This window comes from Pyxicephalus adspersus, chromosome Z, assembly GCF_032062135.1.
Source record: "Pyxicephalus adspersus chromosome Z, UCB_Pads_2.0, whole genome shotgun sequence".
Classification (NCBI taxonomy): domain Eukaryota; kingdom Metazoa; phylum Chordata; class Amphibia; order Anura; family Pyxicephalidae; genus Pyxicephalus; species Pyxicephalus adspersus.
The window spans coordinates 22004110-22023496 of NC_092871.1; the positions used below are offsets into that span (position 1 = coordinate 22004110).

At 39.7% G+C, this 19387-nt stretch overlaps 1 protein-coding gene and 1 long non-coding RNA gene across 2 annotated transcripts; both read left to right on the plus strand.

Moving 5' to 3' along the window:
* The first annotated feature begins 313 nt into the window (after positions 1 to 313).
* Positions 314 to 19038, plus strand: RAB4B (RAB4B, member RAS oncogene family). Its single transcript, XM_072431221.1, has 8 exons — positions 314 to 469; positions 6988 to 7068; positions 7649 to 7763; positions 8073 to 8135; positions 10406 to 10560; positions 15172 to 15267; positions 16422 to 16548; positions 17182 to 19038. Exons 1-7 carry the CDS (start codon positions 454 to 456, stop codon positions 16535 to 16537), a joined length of 642 nt encoding a protein of 213 aa, XP_072287322.1. The 5' UTR covers positions 314 to 453; the 3' UTR covers positions 16538 to 16548; positions 17182 to 19038.
* Positions 478 to 1657, plus strand: LOC140344220 (uncharacterized). The gene is made up of 2 exons (XR_011923518.1): positions 478 to 807; positions 838 to 1657. It is a non-coding gene; the product is annotated as an uncharacterized lncRNA (long non-coding RNA).
* Positions 19039 to 19387: the final 349 nt, after the last annotated feature.

A 19387-nucleotide genomic window follows, 5' to 3' on the forward strand; every position in this document is an offset into this window, starting at 1 on the left:
CAGCATATTATTTTATTATTTATTCCCCCTGCAGCCACACCTTGCTTTATTTGTTAGAGACATAAAATGAGAAGGAATGTGAGCCCTGCAGGACTGGAATAGGATATAATAGGCCCTTTATAACCAAAATGAGTGATCTCATGACATAAATAAGTGATATTACACCGCCTACAATGCAGCTCAGAGTCAGTCAGCCCCGTCTGCTACAATCCGACATCTCCAATCCTCTGGCTGGGGAACTCCACAAAATCTCTGCAAAACCTCCCACCATGCTGCGTCGCTACACTAGGTACGTCATCACGCAGGGCACGTAGTATGGGCAGGAGCTGGATGTGAAGCCGAAGCGGCCATCTTGAAGCATCAAGGAGAGCTAGAGGAAGACGGGAGACAGGCCGGGCCCCGGGGCCGGAGGAGGAGGAGAGGGCCCTGGATAGCCAAGTACACAGGGGAAACATGTCTGAGACATACGGTAAGACGACTGCATAAAACATGGGGAAGTGAGGAGGACTGTCAGTGGCGGGGGGTGAAGTGATGGAGGATGTGGGGAGACAGGTGAAGGGATGATGGAGGGTTTGGAGTGACGAGTGATTTCAGTGATGGAGGCTGTGGGAGTAGAGAATGGTATTAGTGATAAAGGGGAACGAGGGAATATTATCAGTAATGGACGGGTTTGTAGAATGACAGGTGATAGTGAATGAAGGGTGCAGATTGGTGGATGGTGACAGGTGAATGTGGGCGCAGGTTGATGGGTGACATTGGCGATGGTCGGTGCAGGTTGATGGGTGACATAGGGGATGGTTGGCCCAGGTTGATTGACATTGGGGATGGTTGGCCCAGGTTGATTGACATTGGGGATGGTTGGCCCAGGTTGATTGACATCGGCGATGGTGGGCGCAGGTTGACGGGTGACATCGGCGATGGTGGGCCCAGGTTGACGGGTGACATCGGCGATGGTGGGCCCAGGTTGACGGGTGACATCGGTGATGGTGGGCCCAGGTAGACGGGTGTCTTCGGCGATGGTCGGTGCAGGTTGACGGGTGACATCAGTGTTGGAGGCTGTGGGTTGACACATGCCATTGGCGATGATGGGTGCAGGTTGACAGGCGAGATTAGTGATGGTGGGTGCAGGTTGATGGGTGGGATTGGAGACTGTGCAACATCAGTGACTGTGGGTGCTGGTTGGAAAGTAATTGGGGATGAGAGGTTGATAAGGTGACTTTGGTGATGGTAGGTGCTTGTTAGGACAGTAAATCCAGTACTAGATACCAGTAAAAAAGAAAAAAAGAGTGCACCTGAAGGAAGCTGATTGACATTTGACATAGTTGGTGTGGAGTGCTTGTTGAAAGGTGACATCGGTAATGGTGGGTGCAGGTTGACAGATGACGTCATTAAAGGAGAGTTCGGTTTGAAGGTGACAGCAGGTGCTGGTTGACAATATTAATGTATGGTGCCAGTTGACTGGTAATGTTGGTAAAAGAGAATGTGGTTACCAGGTGGCATTGGTTAAAATCCGTGACCGTGGATGCATGTGGACAGCTAACAGAAAAGTGGTGATGGTTGGTTTGGGTTTACAGGTGGTGTCAGAGATGATGTGGGTTGACAGATGACATTGGTAATGTGAAAGCTGATTACCTGCTGTCAGCCACAAAGAGCGCAAGTTACAGGCTGGTATTATTGGAGGGTGCAGGATGACAAGTTAGGGTTGGTGTGGATTGACAGGTAATGCGTCTGATTTGATTGCTGAGGTTGCTGGCAGACAGTTGATGTATTTAATGCAAAGAGCAGGTAGATGATAGATGATGTCAGATCTGGTGAGTTTACATGTGACATGAGAGGTTTTGGTGGCTTGGCAGGTGATGTTAAACACAGTAAGTGCAGGTTAACTGGCGACAGATGACAATGGAGGGTGGGGGTTAGTGAGGTCAGAGAACAGGTGACATCAATGGTGCAGGGCAGTGATCACCATAATACAGAAGGGGGGGGGTTGACAAATGACAAAGAAGGGGTTGGAGGGTAATGGGGGTAAAATTAGGACTAGTCATGGGAAGGAGAATTCAGAGGGACAGATATCAGTCAGAAGGAACGATGAATACCCCATCCCTGTCACACAATGGATGGTATGTATATACAACAACCCAGCACAGGAGCTGATTATTTAGCATGTTACTAAGCAATGAATAATACATATTTATTGAACACACTGATGGTTGTCATGATGCTATTTATTCAGATGTGACAGGTTTTACCTTGCATCACTTCCTGTGCTGCTGGCAAAGCTTTCCCAAACAGGAAGTGAGGATAATTCTAGGAAAGTAAGGTTCACTTTCAGATTTCTTTCTGACCATGCTGCTGATTTTTGCTAACCAGACTGATAAAAATATTGTCACCAGGGCAGGAAGTAAAGGTAAATTCCTCCTTCACAGCAATATATACTAATGCAAAATCTTCATTTGGCCCAGCAATAAACATAGCATGTTAGAAGTCAATACAACATTTTATTCTCTTTACTTCCAGAGATGGATAAAATGCAGTTTTTAAAAATGCCTACAGCAAAACTCATTGTGTGGAAGCAAAAAAATGTTCATGCATTTTTCCGTATTGATGCAGAACTTTTTGAATGCGCGCAATATAACTGAGAGAAAGGGAAATAAGGTCGGCAGGATGGAGCCTCTGATATCTGAATAATGTAAATGTTGAGATTTGTTATTGGAAGCCGCTAAACGGTGACGTGAATGATCAAGCAGCTACAGGATGCGCGCCGTGTTGCTTGTGGTTTTGGGGTTTCTCAGCCCTTCAGCACAGATATAAACACAATGTTCTCTGTGTTTGTCAGTTCATCCAGAGGAACTAATAGTATATTAAGATTTCTTTTATTTACTTTATTCTGCTGTAATATAAAGTGAGACATTTGTACAAAGCACTCCCTTTGTCCTGTGTATGTAAACCCAAACCTTTTCCTGATTTGCTTACTTCTGCTCTGTCAAGTATACCATTGAAAGCATCTTCTTATATCAGTCCAATAAGTGGAAAAAGTACCTGCCAAGGATTCAAAAATGTCATAACTTCCTTTTTTTTCCCTTAAAGTGGAACGAAAGTTGCTCTGTGATCAGGCAAATCATTATTGCAGAAAGAAACAGGCAATGTCCTTTGTGCAGTAATGTGTTTTACCTGTCTGATCGCTCCATGTTTCTGGTGGAAAAGCTGAGCTAGGGAACTTCTGCGTGTTACTTGGTGCAACCAATCAAGATGGCTGAAGAATGTCTCTAGAAAGAAGATGGCGGCATCCATTGATGAAAGGTGAGTCATATGGCTTTAGTTCCACTTTAAGGTAGAACTAACCCCTTATTATTCTCACCTGTTCCATTCCATTGCAAGACATCTGCTTTCTTCTTTTCCTCGTTCCCATCTTTGTCCATCTTGATTGATGGGGAAAACATAAGTTTTGCAAAGGAGTTCATTCAGTCCTGGCAACTGCAGGGGAAGCCGGAATGTGCTGGGCATCCTGGCAAGAACACAGAGGAGTAAGAATTCTTATTGCAGAAGTAACATCACTTGCCTGTTTCTGCAATAAAGTCATGCCTAGTCACAAGTTAATGCGGAAGTGAACCTAAAACAAAAACATCACTTCTTCCATCGTGTCCCGTGTTGTCTCGGTATCTGTCTTCGGCTCGGCTGAACACCGACATCTTTTCTCTTCTTCTGGGTTCTTCTTACTGCATCACCCGATCTCACACTGTGCAGGCGCAAGATCGAGTGACGTAGATTGGGAAAAACTTGCCGATCTCACTGCGCATGCTTGAGATCGACAATCTTTTTTTTCTATTGATGAAAGGGCTACTTCTGCTATGCTCAAAATGCTCAGGCATGCGCAGAAGGAGCAGCCAAGAGCCTCCTGGGATGCGTGACGTAGAAGTCTCCCGGGAGACTCTGTTCTCGTATTCATTTTTGATAGCCTAGGCGAAATGAGATGAAGAAATGAGACTCAAAAGAGGTAAACCCTGTAAGTATTGCCTCAAACACCTTCTGGGTCTCATTTGCTAAGAATGGAGCAGCAAAAGAGCAATTGGTCGCTGGAGAGATAATAAAAGATTGCATATAGACTTGTAGGAGGTCTGTATGTGATTTTGCACTGGTAACGCTTTGCTCATCTGGCCAGCAAAGGAGCAGCAGTGCAGAAGAAAGTTTATCTACCTGTATATGGGTTCAGATTAGATTCCAACACTAGGATTACACTGCTGGGTACAATAAAAGCTGACCTTTAGTAGGGACACAGTGAATCAAATGCTTCTTTATAAAAGAAATCGGCATTAGTCTGGAAAATCGGCTAAAACCTCAACAATGCATACAGCACAAATTACCTAAAGAGGATTATTAGATTTCTTTCTGTACAGGCTGAAGTTTATATGTGATCACAAGCAAAACAGTGAACAGTTGTTGTTTGTGTTATATATTCTTTTGCTTCCTCACGTTTACCAGGCATGCAACACAATTATTTCAAGATTTTTGTGTCGTCCATCTCCATGTTGCTACACCAAATAGAAAATTGGTAGCATGGATTTTGTCATTTCAGCAGGGATGTGACCCAGGCAGCGGTAATGCTAAACTGTACGGGTACAGATGGGAGGGTAGGGCTGGTTTGATCACTTCATTCAAAACTCCAAAAATGTTTTGGCTGAAGTTGGGCTTTTTAAACAAGTGTACTGTCTTCATAATGAACCTGTCAGGTTCTAAATCCTAGCTGGGTAATAATTTCACTTTAGACCCGATGTCTACAATTACCTCTGTTTATCTTCCATTCAATGTCTCTAGCTTTGTGCCGCCTCTGGATTTCAGGCCAGGGTTATAAATCAAACCTCAGCTTCTGTCTGCGTTGATGCTAAACTTCAACCTTCAACAGTCTGCTGCCAGAACCTCCAAAAAGTGAATGATCAGCAACAACTTTTTTAGTTTTATATAGTAGGAAGAGATAAAGGGGCACAGAAAATTAAACTTTTTTTGAGAGGATGAGAGTCTGGAATCTCTGTTAAACACTTTTTGTTGTTTGTATCCATGCTGGAGATTTTTCTTTACTTTGTTTCTGGTAAAATCATTTACTATGACCAGTCAAGTAGGGGAAACCTCTCCAGGGGCTCTTGGCTTTGGTTAAAACAATTAAAATTACCTTACCTGCATTACCTTAAAACCTATCTGCAGTTCTTATCCTTTCCCGTAGGAAATGCTGACTGTTTGGTTCACTTTAAAGGATAGGTAGAAGTTGGGAAACCTTATTCCCCCTTCCCCAACCCTGACATGAACAACCACTGTTCACTGCTATGGAGGAGAGCACAGCTGGGTCCTACTTGCTCGTCCTCCCCTCTCCATAGAACAGATTGGTGCTGTGTATAGAGTACGTGTTCCTTCATCTGTCATTGTTTCCTGCAACAATCCTCTGATGCCCATCCGTTGTCTATATGGGGCTTTTACCTCCAGAGTTTAGTACTTACTAAAATCCAGACACCATGTTATCTGATTGTGTATGTAATCCTGCATCAGGATTTAAAAAAAAGGTTACTCTCTGGACATAAACCCCAACAATTAAAATTACCAGTTAGCTTTCTTAAAGTGGAATTAAACTTAACATTAAAAATATTCCCACTTACCTTCACTTCTGCAGATCCCTTGATTGCTCCAGAGCTGTCCACAATTTGTCCTGCTTTGTCCTGGTTTCTTGCTTTGCCTCTTGCCTCCATCATCTTTATCCTACGTCACCTGATCTTGCTCTGCGCAGGCGCGAGATCGTGAGGCGTATGCTGCTGTATGTGTTTAAACCTTTCTTTTTTCCCAATGACGGACCTCGGGCATGTGCAGAAGGAGCATGTCATCATGTTTCCCAGGCAGCTCTGCACTCTCATTTATGGAGTTAGAGACAAAAGGCGAGGGGCTTAGCCTTTTTTTTTTTTTTTAAAGGTATTTAATTACTTTGTATAGAAGGGTTATCAACTCTTTTTATATAGTAAAAATAGGTCAGCTTTAAGCAAAAATAATGGGTACACCTGTGTATCACTGCTAGAATAACCTGGTCTTTGTGCCAAAAACAAGCAGTGTCAGAATTACCCAATCAATACAGGAGGTTTCTTGGGGTATGTACTTGTAAAGCGAATGTAAGAGCTCTGAAAGTCAACATTTGCAGCGTTCAATAGCTCCTAGGCCAGAAAACTAATGCATACAGAAATATGCAAAGTGCATGCAGTGTAGGGAGCTGGTAGTGGCCAATATCCATTTATGACCTTTCTACTATTACTTCAATTACTTTGAAGATATAGTATAGTAGTTTTCATTTGGCTTTGCACTTGTCCCTAAAGGGAAACATCATATCAACCCCCATACCTGCACCTCTGCAGCTATCCACAATACACACCACTTCTGGGTGTGATCCCATCGGGGAGGAGGGAGAGGAATGAATAGCGAGTGGTCACTGTTATAGGTGAGTATAGGGGGCTTTGCGGAAACCCAGTTCTTTTGCCCTGCACGAGCAAGATGACCTCTGAAAGGAAATTTTTTTATATGGCTTGTACATTTTTACAGACTTTCTGTATTTTAGTAATGTAATTACATAGCGGTATCATTTACCCTTATTACATAGCGGGGTCATTCTCCCCATTCCCCTCTCTATAGAGCAGAACAGTGCTGTATGTACAGCGCTTGTTCATATATCATGCAGTCTTTTGTCATTGGAAAGGATCATGAAAGATCCTTTCCAACGATAATTATTGTACATGTGTACATAGCCTTAGGTTTCCCTTGTGAGGAGGAGGAGCAGGAAAAAACCAACATTGTGTAGCAGTGTCAAGAAAGAAGCAAAGTATGCATATGTAATGGGCTAATATAACTGTCAACCCTGGACATATAACTATAAACCTAGAACAACTTATATGTTTACCTTAAAAACGCCTAAGGAAAAATGCTTGTTGAATTGCCTGTCATTGGTGTATTTCTCTTTGATTCCAGATTTCCTCTTCAAGTTCCTGGTCATTGGCAGCGCAGGAACAGGGAAGTCCTGCCTCCTGCACCAGTTCATAGAGAACAAATGTAAGTATTTTCTATCATTTTTGTTTGACACAGAAACATTATTATTACGTTGAATTATTTCTCTAGCAATGGTAAATATTATTGTAACTTTTTACGCTTTCAACTTTTTCAAACTCGTCGTAAGGAAATCTGCCTGCTCTGAAACCATGACAATAAGGCCTGAGTGAAATTACCTGATTTCTTCTGACGTTTTGTTAAGTTTCAGTGGAGTCCATGAGGTGACAATATGGATTTATCAAGTCTTTAAATGACTCTTAACATTACCTGTTGATTTGACCTGTGGGTAAATGTTGAACTTTGGGTAAACCCCACAGGGTTACTTGCAACTTCACAACTGGACTATTGAAGTCACCCACATGCAGGACCTTCCAGAAGGTTTCACCATACCTCACCTCTGCCTCTAGGGAAATCTGGATTTTTAAAACCCAAGGCTCTTGCATAATTCTGAAAAACCATGTAACCAGGCTGCATTTTCAGAAGATCGACAACAAATTTCTCTCTATACTAATTTCCTTTAAAGAATAATTTCTGCCTACAGGAGCCTTTTATGAGAAGTAATAATGATTTTTGTTTCTTTTAGTTAAACAGGATTCCAATCATACAATTGGCGTGGAGTTTGGCTCCAGGATCGTGAATGTTGGTGGTAAATCAGTGAAACTCCAGATCTGGGATACAGCTGGACAGGAAAGGTTTAGGTATGATTTTGGTGCAGAAACTTTACATCTCGGATCTTGTTGCTTTAATTTATTAAAACCCAGGTATTGTTTTGTGCATTGTAGAAGGGTTTTATGAAGGGTGAATGCAGAACAGGGCCAGGATGCCACACAGGGACTTCAAATCAGGGGGGCAAGTGAGCAAACCCTGCTTTGCATGAAACAAAATGCAAAGTGTTACATAAACATCGGCAATAATAAAAGATGCAAGGCTATGGGATATGTATAGTTGCAGAGAAAGTTTATGAGAAATGTGATTTCTCTTAGCTAATTCCTATGTCTTCTTCTCAGATCTGTTACCCGAAGCTATTACAGAGGAGCAGCAGGGGCGCTACTAGTCTACGACATTGCAAGGTGAGCGTGTTTCTAGGGTTAATCGGCTTATGGCAGCCAAGGACGATGTGTCCTGTCCGGGCCCGCCCAGCATCTGTGTACAAAAGTCTGGTTAGACTTGTTCTTGGGGATTGCTGAGTGCTGTTTGGTCTTGGCCCAAGAAAGATATAATCATTAACTGCTTTGGATACATCTCCCAGAGCCTAATGATTGCTGTTAAGCTTTGGACAAAAACACGCCACGTGCTGTGTATATGAACAAATGATCATTTCCTACTGACATCAGTCTTTTATAAATCAGATATTCATATATTTATGCAGAGCTTGTACCTAATGTAATGCACCAGGCCGTGACCATGACATTTTTGTGGCCTTGCTATAGGGCTGTTACCTATATTAACTAGTCGAAGTCTTAACTTTCTTTTATTAAGTGCAATAAAAATATACAAGTTGACCTTCAAATTTCATTACTGTCCATGTGTCTGGTTCATTCCTGTTTTTTTCAGGGAGCCAAATCATATCTTCCAGTGTTTATCTTGGAATACAAACTACTTATACTCTGTGTTGAGGAAATGAGGGCAAGGTATTCTGTAATTTAGAAAAGATTAGTAAGACCTGCTGACGCCATTTCTTTTCACTGCAGTGTGCTGTCAGCCCACAACAAAAAACAAACAAAACAAACAAAAAAAAACCTGCTGTGCTCATACATACCCATTTTTCTTCAGTACTGGAAGTAAGGAATTAATTTGGATAAGGACTTCTTTTTCCTGATCTGCAGTATCTAAGCTAGCATGTCGAGCCAGACGACTAGCATTTTCAGAAAATAGTAACTGTTGTCAGAATTCTCAAAAGAAACTAAGATGTAATTACTTACTTGTCGGATAGATGGCAGCATTTTCCTTTTAAAAATCATTGCATGTTTATTACTGTGGAGTTACACAATGTTATTTTGCCCAAGAAACTTACATTTTATTATATGTCACATTTTAAATAGAAAAAAAAACATTCCTACAAAGTAAGATTCTGGCCCTGCCTTCCACTAATTGATTTCTAATGCTTTAGGCTATGTACACACGTCAGATGATCTCACCTGATACAAACAGTTGTGCTTGTATCAGGCGGCAATCTGGCACGTGTACAGCGGTCGCCTGCAGTCGTTCATGGATTCATCAGGACAGATCCATGAACAACCAATAGGGAACTACTACTATACAAGTCAAGGAAGGAGAGCACAGCTGGATACTATTAAGAGTTTGTTTCCAGTCACAAATATTGAACGTGTGCATGCAGCCTAAGATTGCGTACACATGTTCAATTATTTTTGTGGGAAAGGATCTTTCACGATTCACAAAGGACTGAAAGATGCATGAACCAGCGCTGTACATACAGCACTGGTCTGCTCAATGGAGAGGGGAGCGGGGAGAATAATGCAGCGGCACCAGACTGCACTCTCTCCCTTTCACTTGTGTTGCAATTGTTCGTCGTTCATGGTTTCGCCAGGACGGATCTATGAATGACATTGGACAAGTGCTGTACACATACCAGGTTCTGTTTCGATATCAGTCCTAAAGCGATTATCGGACTAGAATCATCTGACGTGTCAGATGCCTTAGCCTCTTTGACTCAGGGTTGCTACTTAGTTTTATAGATCCTATATTTATAATAAAATGATTATAATGTTTTGCAGTGTGCGTTCTGTGTTTTGAAATGTTTCCTGTTTAATTTTCTTTAATAACATTCACCATAGTTGTGAAAAATTACACACTGACATTTCTTTTTCTCTTGATGTCTTTTGTTTGTCTTTTTTTGGTGGTATTTCCGGCATTTTGTCAGTGAGGGGTATATATATGTAAAAGGGAAGGTGTTGGCATTGTTCTCTTGGGATAAGGCGCTAGGCAGGTTACTAAACAAGGAATTAAAAAAAGAATCAGACTCAAACGGTCTTTCATCTGACCAGATATTGAGTAGCAATATGAAAGTGTCACTTACCACCTCAAACGTAGGCACTTTCTTACATTCTATGAAATGCAACCTAGGGAACACATTTAGAAAAAAGCACCGTTCTTCACATTTAAGCCTTAAATCACAAAATTGGTATACACAACCTTCACAGCACAATGCCTGGCACAAGTATTAAGGTTCCCCGGTTAGAGTCCAACTAATGGATAAACCTGGCAATGCCAATATTCAAGAAATTTGTATCTCACATACAACTATCAAATCTGTTGCACAGAAATCTGTGAAAAACCAGCATTTGGAGAACTGACAGGTTGTCTCTGTTTTGTTTTGCAGCCGAGAGACTTACAATTCTCTCACCAACTGGCTTACTGATGCCCGGACGCTAGCCAGCCCTAACATCATTATCATTTTATGTGGCAACAAGAAGGATCTGGAGGCGGAACGAGAGGTGACGTTTCTAGAAGCTTCCCGGTTTGCCCAAGAGAACGGTAAGGGGAACTGGGTTGTAATGGAGAATCTTTTGTGTACTCTTTACCTCTATGGGACTGTTAAGAATATATGTACTTTATTCCAAAATAGCTTCTGATGCGTGCTATGCCTTTTAAAGAGGAGCTCCTGCTTATACAAAAAGTTTTGCCATAGTTTCTAAAATTAGATTTGTTTAGATTTCTATTTTTAAACAAACAAACTTTTCACTCATCATATTGGTAAAGTTACTGTGACATGCAAATAATATTTGTGTATTAGGCAAAGATCAAATAATTGATACTAAAACAAGCCTAGGTATTTTACCTAGTTACATTTAAAAATATACATTTAATTAATGTGTAGTTAGCTGCATTATTCTTTGTCTATTTTATCTTCTTTGCTATTTTACCCTAATCTTTTACAACTGTTGTGTGCAGATCCTGCTGTGCTAGTTATGGTCTTACCATTTTCATTGATGTTCAGAAAGAAAAGTTCCAGTTGTTTCACAGGAACAGAGACATTTTTTTCCTTTTCATTATGTACAGTTTACAGTATGGAGGAGGCAATTGCTGATCTTATTGGTTGGCTTTTATCTTGTTCCATGGACCACCATTGATTTTTATATAAGCTATATACACAACAGATTCCTGCTGCTGAAAATGATCTTTTGTGATCATTTCCAGTGACACTAGAAAAAAAAAAAACACTGTACAAGCGCTAGATCTTCACTCAAGGCAATTGCAATATTTTGTCCTGGAAAATGGCTATATAGCGTGTGCATGTAGCTTGATTTAAAACTATTATCAAATTTTGGAATCCTGATTTTTCTCATAACTTTTTCAATTATAGTATAGAGGGTGTAATGGCCTAATAGTGTGATATATTATCACTATAGATTCCCTCACTGGAAATGTTGTCAACCCCTAAGAAGCATATAGAGGAAAGACACAGAACAGCAGGGGTTTTTTTTGGCTAAGTTGAGGTGTAATCAGTGATAAATCTCATAGAATACAAAAGCACATCAATACATACTGCGGATCTCCCAAAAGATCCAATGATTGGACAATCAATTTGGTACTAGACATCAATGAACCTACTTAAGTTACACAGTGTGAAAATACAGCAGGTTGAGTATGAGACGCAGAATCCTATGCGAAACCTGACTCATTACGCCCGGTAAGGGCTTCTTCATGGGTTATGGCACGGTAGCGGATTTTAGCACAAGTGTTGGATGTGGTCTAAACATTTATGAGATATAAGTCAACAGCTGCGTAACGTGATTATAAATAAACATAACGAAACATTACTTGTTTATTTATTGTCCCATGTTATGCAGCTTGTGCTAAAATCCGCTATGTATTGATGTACTTTTGTATTCTATTAGATTTTTATCACTGAATACACCTCAAGTTTGGCAAAAACATTTTTCTAGGTTAGTAGTCAAGAAAGTATGCATAACACCTTTCCAGTGGTCTATTACATCTTTGCTTGGCCAGTAGAAACTAAGAGATACTTAAGCACGCAGCAGGAAATACTTAACACACGCCCAAAGTGTCTGATAGCAGCAATGTCTGGAGATCTTTAGGAGGGTCACAATTTCACATCTGAAATGGTGAGTATTATGATGCTTCTTTAACAGGATCTCTTTAAAAGAAAAGCACTTGTTGTAATATTACTGAATGTTGTCCGTATCTTCAGTGATCAGTAGTCAGGAGTTCTAATCCAGGTGTACTGCAGTGGTAGGTTTTTATGTTATTATTTTTCAGCTATGTGACAATGCCTTAATCACTTCCAAATTATAAGTGAGTGCTTTGTAGACCTATAAAGCATTCAGCTCATTGGCTTCTACAGGGCTTGTGCAGTCTTTGCATCCTACTGTGCTGCTGTATTAGGTAGAATTGAAAGGCATAAAAGGCCTGCTGGCAATAGTTACTTGCATGCCAGTTTGAAGCAAGTCCCCCACCTTGGCTATTTTTGCTAAGTAGAAGCACTGAATATTGCATTTACTGTATTGGCCTGTAAAGACCAGGCAGGTGAATAGATACTGTTGTTCCTAAAAATACTTACACATTGGCAGCACGCCTATTTTACAGACCTTTTCTGTTATTAAAGGTCATTATCTATCAAAGGAGAAACTTACTTTTATTAAAATAATACCACATATAATTTCTATGCTAGCCAATTTTTAATATAACAATTTAAAAATAACCTTTTTATTTCAATCTTCAGCCACTGTCGTTTTCTAAAAACTTTCAAAAAAATGCAGTGCAATATGGCAACCTGTAGGGATTTTGTTAATTGTTGGCTCACTGCACACTAATTTTCTCAGAAGTCTGCACTAAGTAATAATACAGTCTAAAGGGATGCAGAAGCTGCAACTTGTTTCACAACACTGAAAATTCAGATGAATATAATGAATCAGACATTCCTATTGGGAAAATGGGTTGCACGTGACATGGTAAAAAAAAATATCTTTTTTTTCGAAAACAGGGAAACACAACAAAGTTTTTTCAAAGTGATGTACAAATCACTCAGAAACTTTCAAAAGTCTATATTATATACCTTCCAGTTTGTGGTGTTTTGAGTCACTTTTTGTTTGTGTGAAAAAGTAGAGGCATTGTACACATGCGCAGATCCAAATTTTGTGCTTGATTAGTTTGATTAGTTTTTCTTGTCAGTCGTCACTTGATCAGAAGCCCCAACATATGGCAAATGTGTAAATTATTCTGCCCTTCCAATCATGGTGTGGGAATGGGCCAAACAACGAGACTGATAGGATCTCCTATTAGATTTGCTTGATTGTTGGTACACACAACACGACTTATAGATGATTTGTGGACCCAGGAAACGGAAACAGTAGCCTACAAACAGCACTATAATTACAATTTTTTTTCTTTTATATCTGATCAGAAGTTAAGCTCAATCCACATGTCACAGTTAAGGCTTAGTACTTGTCTCGGAGATGAAACCCAAATATTGGGTCCGTTCATAGATTTGCATAGGGATGCATAGGGGAGGTGCACTGGTTTGCTACAGAGGTAACTGAACTCGGTTCAAGAATTTCTCTCTCCCCCGACCCCAGAAAAGCCATCAGTGCTGTGTGAATCATTACTGCCTGAATAATATTAATCAAATAGGAAAATTTACATTCACAAGGCTCACTCAGATAATCAAGTGTTCCCTTTAGATCAGGGGTGTCAAACTCAAATACACAGAGGGTCAAAATTAAAAACAAAATCGCGGGCCAGCCTTGAAATTTATTGAAAAAATTGAGGACGTTTTTTCTTCTCATTAGATATAAACCCTTTTCATATTGAAACAAAGAAGTTTTGTTTCACATTCAATCTGGAACAAGCTTATAATGAAGAAAGAGGCATACGATTTTTTTTTTTTAATTTTATTTAGGAAAAAAATCTTATGCCTCTTTCTCTATTTGTAGCCTTCTGAGTTAAATTTAAACGGTAACCTTTTTGCACAGGCTAACAACAACCACTTATTTTCTTTTATGAAAATCCAACTATTCAAGTTCATGCCTTGGAGTAGCAAGGAAAAGTACAGCTGAGGGGGAGTGCTGGAAATGCCAGATGTGGCCAATGTGGGCATTCCATCCCTGCATGCCAATCATTCATAAAAAACAAATCCTAGGGTTTATTCCTTGCAACAGTTATAATTGATGCAATTCATTGCGCCTGATTTACTAACATTCTCTTATTCGCTAAAACAGATGTGCAAAGTTTGCAATTATTTCCAAACTTTGGATGGCAGACATATTTGCTGATTACATACGCCATGGGTCTCCAACCCCCAGTCCATGGACCATGATACGCATCACAGGCTCTGGACACAACCCGCCCACTCTCCCATTGCAGACTCAGACCCAGGGATGGGAGAATGAGTGGGTTCAGGCATCATGACGCCACTCTGGGGGAAGTTTCTTCCCCTTTGAGTGACACACTGCTCCCCTTGCATGCATGGTGTGGCGTCCGTTCTTTTAGTGATACTGCGAGCTCCAAAAGGTTGGGGACCACTGACATATGCATCCTTTTGCAGACCAAGCTTGTTGCTTGGCACTGCTACACAATGGGCCTGCTTTACTAAAGCTCTTCAAGATAGACTAGCATAGGAGTGTATGGAAGAGAGAGGCTGCAAGGCAACTTGAATTTGTAAAAAAAGGGGAGAAATGTTGTCCCCAGATGTTTTTCTCCAAAGATAAAGTAAAACCTGCTTGAAGCCGGTCAAATATAGAACGGAAAGAGGTCAGTTGCAAGTTATATGTACCCTTCAATGAATTCTGATTCTGGTCTCAGAGGTGTCACAACTCCCGAAAGGAAACCTGAGAGTAAAGTAGGGCTACCATTGCTGACTTCACAGTTTGTTATTTGTCTGATTTCAATGTTGTATACCTCTTTCCAGAAACATTTAGAATCTATAATGAGATTTGCAGAAGGTCTGTCCCATATATTCTTCTTGACAGGTTCACTTTATTCATCTAGGTTTATTTTTGATGGATAATAAAGAAACAAAGTATTAACAAGTTAGTAACTGACACATGCAGTTGGGTGAATTTCAGAGATGATTCAGTGAATAGGTTATGTACTGCACTTACACTAATTTTACTTCATTCCTTTCAGAGCTGATGTTTTTGGAAACCAGCGCCCTGACGGGAGAGAACGTGGAAGAAGCTTTCTTAAAATGTGCTCGGACGATATTAAATAAAATAGACTCAGGTAAGAATGGACTGTACATGTAATGGTAATTAAAGCACAAGTATGCATTTGTTATCCTTTAATCTTTTTTACTGTTATAACCCAGCACACTCCCCCTTCCTTTTTTTTCCCCACCTTGGTCTTCAAAGTCAGCTTGCTGTCTGGTCAGAGTGACCAGGATTTGACATCCCTAAACCTTTCAAACTTCATAGAATTTCCCGCTCATTCCTGTTTCCATGTCAAAAACTGAAGGGAAATCTCCTCCCTAGTTGTACAATGACCAAAATAAAACCATCACAGATAACAAACAGAACTTTTAATGATCCAATATTTATATACATAAAACCATAATTTATTATACAAAGATAAAAGATTTGACAACAATTTCAACTTCACAATTATGAAATTTTCATAGAGGTCTCAATAAATCAATTGTTAGGATTCAACACCTAACGCAAAAAGAGATACTGCTTCATCAGTAACACATTTTTGAGACCTAAAAAATAATATAGTGTCATTTCAGGGTATTTGACAATTCAAGAAAATACTAAATCTTTGTATAATAACTGATGGTTTTATGTATATAAATAATGGATCATTTATTGCCTTAAAAGTCCCGTTGGTTGTTATCTGTGATTGTTTATGTAATTTTGGGATGTGGCAATAGCGATGTAGCCGGTTGGGAAAACGGGTATCCTTCAACAACTAAAAAAAAAAAAAAAAAATCGACCCGTAAAACTGTTTCTCACATTCAAAACAAGTGGTTATACATTTACTTTGCAATTTTTCTATTTGATACATAAAAATCACTTATATTTTTATTAAATAAAATAATTTAACTCATCTGAATGATTGTTTGCAACTGCTATTTTAAATGGCATAAATATATTCCTGCTTAAATTGAAATCAATATTATACAATGCAGTTGTGAGAGCAAGGAGCAAATATGGCTGCGTTCTTTTATATACTTTATGGGTTATGCACTCCATGCCTTATTTTACAAAATTCAGCCTGAAATGTGTAGCTGACAAAGCGCCATAGAGTTCTCTTTGCTCAATGCAGAGTGAGCTCAGTGATATAGGGAAAACAAATAATGTGACAAGCTAGTAGGCCATCCCTTTTTTTTTCCCTTCTTTCCCCTCTTTACAATCTGTTTTTTTTTTTTTTTTTATTAGGAGAGCTTGATCCAGAGAGAATGGGATCTGGGATCCAGTATGGAGAAGCCTCGCCACGGCACGCAAAGCACATGCATGGGACGCAGCTGCAGAACAGACAGCAGTGCAACTGTTAAGCAGCAAAGAGGTAATTATCCATTCTTGACACAATAGGAAAAAATCTCCTATCTCTTATGCTAGTGACAGATGTAAGGACAGAAAGTGGGGAAAATGTTGTAAGTTTGAAAAGGTTTGAACCTCTGGTAGGTTTCATTATCTGTTTACCCTTTAGAGAGATTTCTCTTTAATTCCTTCACTAATGATGATGGATGAGAGCATGAAAAATCCAATCTATCAAATTAATCTTTGTTTTCCTATTGGAGATTTACGTTGAATCCCAATTCTGATGATAGATGTGAAAACTGTATGTAAACTCTGCTCAGTGGGAATCCTGATGGATGCTGTAAAGCTGGACTCAAGTTTTTCTTTTTTCTTTTTCTTTGCTCTCCCTTTCCCTTGCCATATAGCTGTCCCCATCTGTATCCTCAGTCCAACTTTGCTAGTCCTCCTTGAACAAAATTACAGTCTGCTAGTTTTCTCTGCTCCTGTCACTAGTGCATCCCCTTGGGATGTGTGATCATGCAGGCTTGGCTCACAGTACTGACATGTTACTATAGAATGGAGCTCCTGTGATATCAAAGGAGGCATTAGATGTTACATACAAAGTAAAACAATTTTATTTTTGCGTTGTGATGCTGATGATATCCTATTTTGTCCTTAGAAATATTCCTGTGAATCTACTGTTCAGACGGAGATGCACTTTTCGTCATCCCTCCCCCAGGACTAGACTGCACGTATCCCTGAAATATTGCACTTAATCTACATGAAGGATACCCAACCTTTCTTCTCTCTCTATATATCTATATCTATATATCTGTGTTTAGAAGCCCCCATGACGGCCTGGCTCCTGATACGGCTCTCAACGCACCATTAATAATAAAAAAATTCCCCTTCTCTGCTTTTCTCATATCCTATAACCTCCATTTACTTTTATTCCATAAATGGGTCAGCACTGACAGCAAGTCTTTTTCAAGTGACTTTATTCCACCAGATATGAGTGGCATTCGGGTCCAGTGAAAGTGACTTGGAATAAGATTAGTTGGAGAGGACTTGCTGGTAGTGATATCACTTTTTCTGTAATTTTATTAGAAGCTGGGGACTAAGGGTTGCCCTAACAAAATGGTACACAACTTTGTGGAGTAAACCAATCTAAAGTGTTTGAGGATTTTTTTTTACACTGGAGGTACTACCAAAAATCTGACCACTGAAGTTCTCAACTTTCCTGAGAAGAATCTGAGCTTGCATTTTAAGAATAAAGAACAAGTCCTGAGCCCCAGTCCGTCCGTGGCAGCCAGCTGCCAACTTCATTCCTCCAGTGCTTCTGTGCTGCGTATCATCCATTTCTCATAATGCTTTGCTGCTTGGCAGAGCTGACATTCTCCTCTGCCGCCATGATCAATTGCCATAATTTGATTCTGAGGATCTGCAGGATACACCGGCTTCTTTGCTCTGTCCAGCTCTATACATCGCCATGGCTGGAAACCGTATTTCTATGTACATGTACATGTCTGCCATATATATATATATGTTCTGGGTCTGTCTTAATTATCTTTTTTGATGAACAGAAAAATATTGCTTTACTTTTTTTAGGGTTTTTTTTTAAATCAAGTGTTTTAAGAGACCTGTCAGGAAGAAAATAAAGGAGCTGCTGATTCAATAAATTGTCACCCTGGGTTCAGTATTCATTCCATCACCGTCTAGCACCCTACTTGGTCTAATAGGGGGCAGGCCAGCCCATGACTTTTGCTTCACCATTTCTGTATTTGCATATAGGAGCAACCTTGTTTTCAGAGGTCGTTTTGTTGGCTTGAAAACAATTGGACGGGTATATAGGCACCAGTGGGTGTTTGTTTTTTCATTTCAGTTTTATAGCGTATAACCAAAGGAAAGATTTTCATTAAGCAAGAGTAAGGTTAGTTTACAAGCTTGCATCTACAGAAACATTTTGGCAATGGCAGCTTCCGTATTTTTATTCAGACAGGTTTCCTTTCCTATAATATACCAGTTTATTTGGTAGATTGATTGAGACTGATTGAATGATACCCTTTGATGTGGTAATTCAGAGGGATCCCTGCACTTTGCAGTCCTTTGTATACAGTTGCAGGACCCTTATCCCACCACTCTTCAGAGTTCTTAACAGGCTGAAGTCTAGACCTTCAGTACCAGTTTTCTCCATTAGATGGCGCTGCAGGGAAGCTTTATGATTTCAGCTCCCAGTCCTGCTAAACTACTTGCAGAGGGGTTAAATCTCGGTGTTGCCTGAAGAAGGGTCCATTTAAAAAGAAATTCTAAATAATCTGGTAATTCTTTTTATTGTTATCAATAAAACTTCACTGCTCATTTTTTGTTTGTGTTTTTTTGCTTTTTTGTTTTTTAACATTTGACAGTAGAAAAAACTGGTCTGATTACACTTTTCATCAATGTTCTCTGTAATGATGCCTGGGATGGAAAGAAAAGAAAACTGTTATAATTGTATTTGTGTGTTATAAATACAATATTAAATAAAATGTATATGTAATATTTGTCAATATTGCAGTTGTTTTGTAAACCAAATCCCATACAGGGATTAATATCCTAACAAAACAGTGCCGCACCTACATGCAGACAAAAGGTACACAAGACTACAATAATCAAACACTTTTTCGGAATGTTTAATTGTTGCCATCTAAGATGGTGTATGGAGATTCTAGCTGATCATTTCCAATCATTCAATGAAATTTGAAGGCAGAAATAGGGTAGGCATTATAAGGAATTCGTTAAAGTATGCCTGTAGTGTTGGATATCAATGTGCAGTGATTGGTGAAGGTGATCACTAGGGAATGTAGGAACGTTACTTTTTTTTAAAATCAAAGTTTACTTAAAATTTA